The 6124-nt window shown below is 35.7% G+C and overlaps 1 protein-coding gene across 1 annotated transcript; it reads left to right on the top strand.

The window, feature by feature from the left end:
- The first annotated feature begins 4215 nt into the window (after positions 1-4215).
- LOC145666094 (uncharacterized) lies at positions 4216-4926 on the top strand. The gene has a single exon (XM_081733186.1). The coding sequence runs from the start codon at positions 4216-4218 to the stop codon at positions 4924-4926; it is 711 nt and encodes a 236-aa protein (XP_081589312.1).
- The last annotated feature ends 1198 nt before the right edge of the window (positions 4927-6124 follow it).

Here is a 6124-nt window from a genome sequence, read left to right as displayed (position 1 = left end):
CTGTGTGTTTGGTGGACTGTTCGCGGCTTCGTACATCAGTAACTGCTACCAGCTGGTAACAGCATCAATGCAACTGTGTACTATCAGCAGTTGAGCCGTGTTCAAGAAAAACTCAAAAGTCTGGAGCCATCACTTCTGAATCCCAAACAGGTCCTCCTGTTACAGGACAACGATAAGGATGACCCGGGACTAGGATGACCCGGGACAACATTCTACGAATTGCATGGGAAACACTATTGCATCCGCTATACTTCCCCGGACATTGCACCGTACGATTATCACCTTTTCCATTCCTTGAACAATTACCTTAAAGGATGCCAGTTGAAATTGCTAGTAGAGGTGCAAAATGCACTTGATACCTTCTTTACTTCACGGCCCACCAAGTTCTACCGCGATGGAATTCATGGACTTTCAGAGCGTTGGCAGAAGGTCTTCGATGCTAATAGGGACTATTTTTGATCTTCCATATACGTCTTAGGTGACGTATCGATGTTCGAAGATGGTGTGTGAGAAAGCGAAAGAAGTTTCTTGGTTACCTTTATATTTTGATATTATTGGCAAGTTACTTGCCGCAACTGAGAAGCTTCCATGCCCCACGATCTTCCGTTACCCTCTTCGTCTTCACGTACGGTTTTTCTGTTTTGATATCAATGCAGACTTATTTGACTTAAATGTTGTTAAAATTATACCTCAAATTATTACTACACATATAGAATTAAAGCTAATATGGGTCTATTTTAAAAATTTACTTAATATACAATTCTTTGCAGATATATTTCGTACAAAATATTTGGAGGCAAAGATGTTGGGACACCTAATGTCTGACATAGCCTTGGTGTTGAATAGCGACATTAACCTTAAATTGTACTAAACCAAACCTATAAGAGACTCAATCTAAAAGGACTTTGTTTTTTAAGTTGTTAAGATGTTTTAGAATTGTAATAATGGTTTAAAAAAATAATAAGATTCTAATGTGTTAAGGTTACTTTTATGAAATATTGCATCGATTTTCAACTTTTATCACCTGGCAGCATCTTAAAGCCTAATTTCAAATGCTGGTAACATTCTTATGATTACTTATTAATAGTGCTTTCTCATGGCTGAGTGGCTAAACCTGTGTTTTCTATACCCACTGTTCCTTGGTTCGACTCCTTGTGGAGATGTTTACCTCGTACAAGCTCAAGTAAAAGCTTACTTTAAACAGTTGGTCACGTCTTACATAGTATTGGAGCTGGAAAGAGACGTTAACCTTAAGTAAATTCAATTATTTAGCAGTAATGTTTATTGTTTAATTAATACTACTTAACAATGTCCAGGATACAGGCCCGTATCCACGGGGGGGTAAGGGGGGCCGGGGCCCCCTAAACCTTGGCTGGCCCCCATAAAATTTCACGGTAGGCTTGCAAATGAACTATAATATGGTGATGAAGTATAATATGATTGGGTCGGGCCCCCTAACTTCTACCCCCCCCCCTAAATTTTTGGGCTGGGTACGGGCCTTGCAGAATAAGTATATTCAGAAATTTAAAGTTCCAAAATAAGTACGTATAATTTACATTCACTAGAATTAACGCTGATGTTTATATCAATTTCGGATCGTTCATGGTATTCTGCGGTTCACTGATTGGATGTTTCTCCGTACGGAAGCGATATTTAAATTTATTTCAACTCAAACTCCCGGAGTCCCCTCTATTATGAATGCAAAAATCTATATTATGCTGCTTTATCTTCTTAAAAAAGCTCACTAGACTAGAGTTTCACGTTCTGTTCATCACCGAGGTAATAAAGACGTGAACCTGCAATTTAACGTGGGATCTGAATCACATGAGCTCCCACCAGGAATCAAACCTGAGTTTCCTGAGCCGAAAACGGGTACACTAACCATGTAGGCACGAGGGAAAGAGCTCACTTTGGTAATAAACCATGATCACAAAGAAGCATCGCAAAATGCGATTCAATTTTTCGTTTGCATCGCAATTCTATTATTTGTGTACCATACGTCCCACTTTGACCGAAGAAGTACTGACTTGAAAGCTCTTGTCATACTGTTTCGCCGGTTTACATTTTGTCTCACTTTTAATATGTTTTCATCTTCTCGGCCCTTTTATTCCTTATTACTAGACTTCGGATCGATATGCACTAAAAAACGGCAAAATATGCATGCAAATATACGCTGAAAATCACGAAAATATGCACTAAAAATATGCAAATATGCACTAAAAAGGGTAAATATGCACGAGTCAAAAGTTAAACTTAAATGAGAAATTTTATCATCTTTAGAGAAAAAAGTTGTATTACTTGAACTACACATACTTGGCCTATAACCATGAAGCATTCATGCTACAATACACAACTATATAGTTTTCGGTGTTTTCTGCCAAAAACTTGCACATGCCAGTCATAGCATTATTGAAAATGAAATGAAATCTTTAGTTTTACGTCCCACGATTAGCCTATGCCGATTAGGCTAAAGGAGACGGTGATGATGTGAAATAAATGAAATGGTGAAATAAATAAAGTAGGAGGAAACGGGAGAACCCCGAGAAAACCCACTAGCACGGTGTTTCTCCACAACAAAGTCCACACGGCGCGAGTTGGGATCGAAACAGGGACCCCAACACTCTACCACTGAGCCACCGCGCCCGAGAAAGCCCATGCTAATTATACCCTTAAAAGGCCCAAGACGTTCCTCTGAGACTCCCTGCTGCATATACAAGCTACCTGAATCCACCGCGACCATTTGTATTTTCCATCATTAATAGGAAAGGCTAGTCACTACTTTGCTATGAAATAATTTGTCAATGGTAATAAAAAAAAATGAACAGTATCAAATAATCAGAAAAGTACATACTTCAATAGAAGCCTCAGAGGCACCCCTTGTGCCTTTACGTTAGTATAAAAAATAACCCTATTTTTGCTGAGGTAAAGTAAAAAAAAAATGCTTAGGAAACGCAATCAGAGAGTGTATTTCAGAGAGATAGAAGAATTCTAGAGCGAAGGACACGGGACGCAATATTTATTAAGGATAATGGCTTTAAAAGTTGACCAAGGTGCCTCCAAGGCACCCCTTGAGCCTTTACCTTAGTAACAAAAAAAAAAAAAAAAGAAAGAAAGAAAGAAAGAAAGAAAGAAAGAAAAAGAAAGAAAACTATTTTTGTGAGGTAAAGTAGCAAAAGCTTAGGAAACGCAATCATAGGGTGTATTTCAAAGAGATAGAAGAATTCTAGAGCGCAGACCAAGGGATGAAATATCTATTAAGAATAATGGCATTAAAAGTTGACCAGGGTGCCTCTGAGGCACCCCTCGGGCTGTTTCGGGTTAAAAAAGCAATGTTTCTTACCGATGAATATTACATTCGTGCGTCGTTGTTCCCAGGAACACTTTATTTACATTACACAAGAATTTTATGCCAGGATTTTTCACATCTATTGACTGTGCGTTTCGAAGAAATGCTTGTCTGATTGGTTTGGTGGCGTCTGTTTCGTTATTGAATCAAACTGCTCAAATGCACTACAAGGTCCTAATCATCGCTCTTCTAATCCTCTTTATGATCTTTGAAATTGAACTTAAATGAAGATTGAAAGACGCAAGAGTTCGCTTTTAATATTTTCAGCTCCGCAAGCTTCCACAACTTCTTGAATACATTTAATTTCTTCGAATTCAAACAGCTCAGTATGTGAAATTAAAATACAGTGGCGGATCCAAGGGGGGTATAGGGGCTATAGTCCTCCACTTGACGCTCAGGTATGCACTGGATAAAATTGGCTTCAATCCTGCTTTACACTGCATAAAGCGGCAAACTATGGTTTATCCCCTCCCTTGATCATATCCTGGATCCGCCATTGTGTGCAGTATATATATATATATATATATATATATATATATATATATATATATATAGGTAGATGTATTTACATATAGTAATTTACAAATAAAAAAGATTACAATACGTCAAGTATCTGTGAATAAGGAACAAATATGCTCACAGAAGTAAATAATCATTTTATGCTGAAGCATATAAAAATAGTAAAACATGCCCAGCAAAATTAAACAGAACCGCAAAAATTTCCATTGAAGGTTTTAAAGTTAACGAAGGTAAATCTATGCGTTAACAAGAATTTTAGGAATGATCAAAAAAATTCATCACAAGATTGAGATCTTGGTCAATAATTAGTTTTTGGATCAGGAGCCACAAAAGTTTTGAACGGCCAGTAAATGAACCGCCAGGATTTGAAGGCAGACATTTCTGAGTTAAAGAAAGATAACGTTAGAATTGAAAATGAGTTGGGCAAGTCCTTAAACCTTACACATGAAAAACTTGATGAGAATGTTGATTTGGTAAAAGAACAATCCGTGAAATTAGGGGAGTGTTTAGAGAAGATAGAACAATTAACATCCGAAAATGCACAACTGAAGAAACAAGTAAGGGAACTGCAAGCTCAGCTAGATGAACAGGAACAATATGGGAGAAGAAATGCTGTGGAAATTCATGGTGTGCCCGAACAAGTGAACGAAGATACTTATGAGGTGGTTAAAAATATAGGAAAGGCGTTAGATGTGGTAATCAGGGAAGAAAACATAGAAGCATGTCATAGGTTGAAGAAACGACCTCATGAGAAAACTGCAGGCATAATTGTAAAATTTGTTCATCGTAAAACTAAGGATAAATTAATGGAGAAACGAAAAGTCAAAAGGGATTTCAATGCATGTCAAGTTGGTTATCCGAATAATGAGGTTATATATATCAATCACTCTCTTACGTCATTTCGCAAACGTCTGTTTGGTCAGGCAAGAAAATTGCAGAGAGAAAAACAATATGCATTCTTATGGGTTGACCATTCAGGTGTAATTAAATTGAGGAAAACTAGGGATGATAGGAATGTGTTTGTAATTAAATCAGAGGAAGACATTTCGTCACTGATGTAAAAATGTCTGAAGGTAGTTCGATTTCTATTTACTATCAGAATGTTAGAGGACTGAATACTAAGTGTGATGAATTTAAGGAAGGTCTTTTGGCAACTAGTGATGAATATAATATAATCATTCTGACGGAAACTTGGTTAAAGAAAGGCGTATATGATGCAGAATTATTTAATAATCAGTACAAGGTATACCGAAAAGATAGGATTGGAAAGGGAGGGGGAGGCGTATTGATTGCTATAAGGCGAGAGATAATATCCAGTGAAGTGAAAATAGCAAATAATTTGGAGCTTTTAATCATAAAATTTGTAGTTAAAGGAAAAATTTATTTTCTTGTAACGATATACTTCGTGCCTGATTCTAGATTAGATGATTATTATGATTTCTATAGAATATTTGAGGAATATAAAATTATGAAAAATTTAGCAAATGATAATATTTTTATAGTAGGAGATTTTAATTTACCGAAAATTAGGGGTCCAGATACGAACTTACTGGAGAAAGGTTCGTTATATAAAGCGTTGGCTGACTTTTTAAATCTCTACGATTTAAAGCTAATAAATAATGTTAAAAATAGTGAGGGAAAGACCCTTGATTTAATTTTAACAAATATAAAACTTTTTATTGAAGTAAATAAAGAGGAGGCTCTTGTAAAACCTGATATTTATCATCCGGCTTTACTTGTAGATATAAAACTTAAATCAAAAGTAAGTGGTAGCCTTAGTGAACCAATAATTGCATACAACTTTCGAAAAGCAAATTTTTATGAAATGTATAATAGAATCCAAACAGAAGATTGGAGTAACTTAGAAAAAATAGATGATGTAGAGGAGGCAGTTGATTATTTTTACAATAGAATACGGTCAATATTTGATATAACAATCCCTAAGAGTTGTTTTAATAAGGAAAAGAAATATCCACGTTGGTTCTCGAAAGAAATTATTGAATTAGTAAAATTGAAAGAATATTATAGGAAGCATAAGAAAAACTCAGTATATAACACAATGATGTATAAAAATGTAAGATCAGAACTGAAACAAATGATCAAAGGAGAGTATGAAAAATATGTAAATGAGTCAGAATTAAATATTAGAAATGATATAAGTGCATTCTGGTCATTTATAAAAGACAGGAAAGTGACGAAAGTAGCACCTAATGTTATGACTCTAGATAACAGGGAATATTGTACTAATAAAGATATTGT

The sequence above is a fragment of the Thermobia domestica genome, chromosome 12 (genome assembly GCF_964235325.1).
Source record: "Thermobia domestica chromosome 12, izTheDome1.hap1.1, whole genome shotgun sequence".
Taxonomy (NCBI): domain Eukaryota; kingdom Metazoa; phylum Arthropoda; class Insecta; order Zygentoma; family Lepismatidae; genus Thermobia; species Thermobia domestica.
Note: the sequence above shows the minus strand (reverse complement) of the source record. Positions and strands in the feature narration are given on the sequence as shown.

What these genes read in the sequence shown, in the direction of transcription:
- LOC145666094 (XM_081733186.1), top strand. Translation starts at nt 4,216, where the DNA reads ATGAACCGCCAGGATTTGAAGGCAGACATTTCTGAGTTAAAGAAAGAT.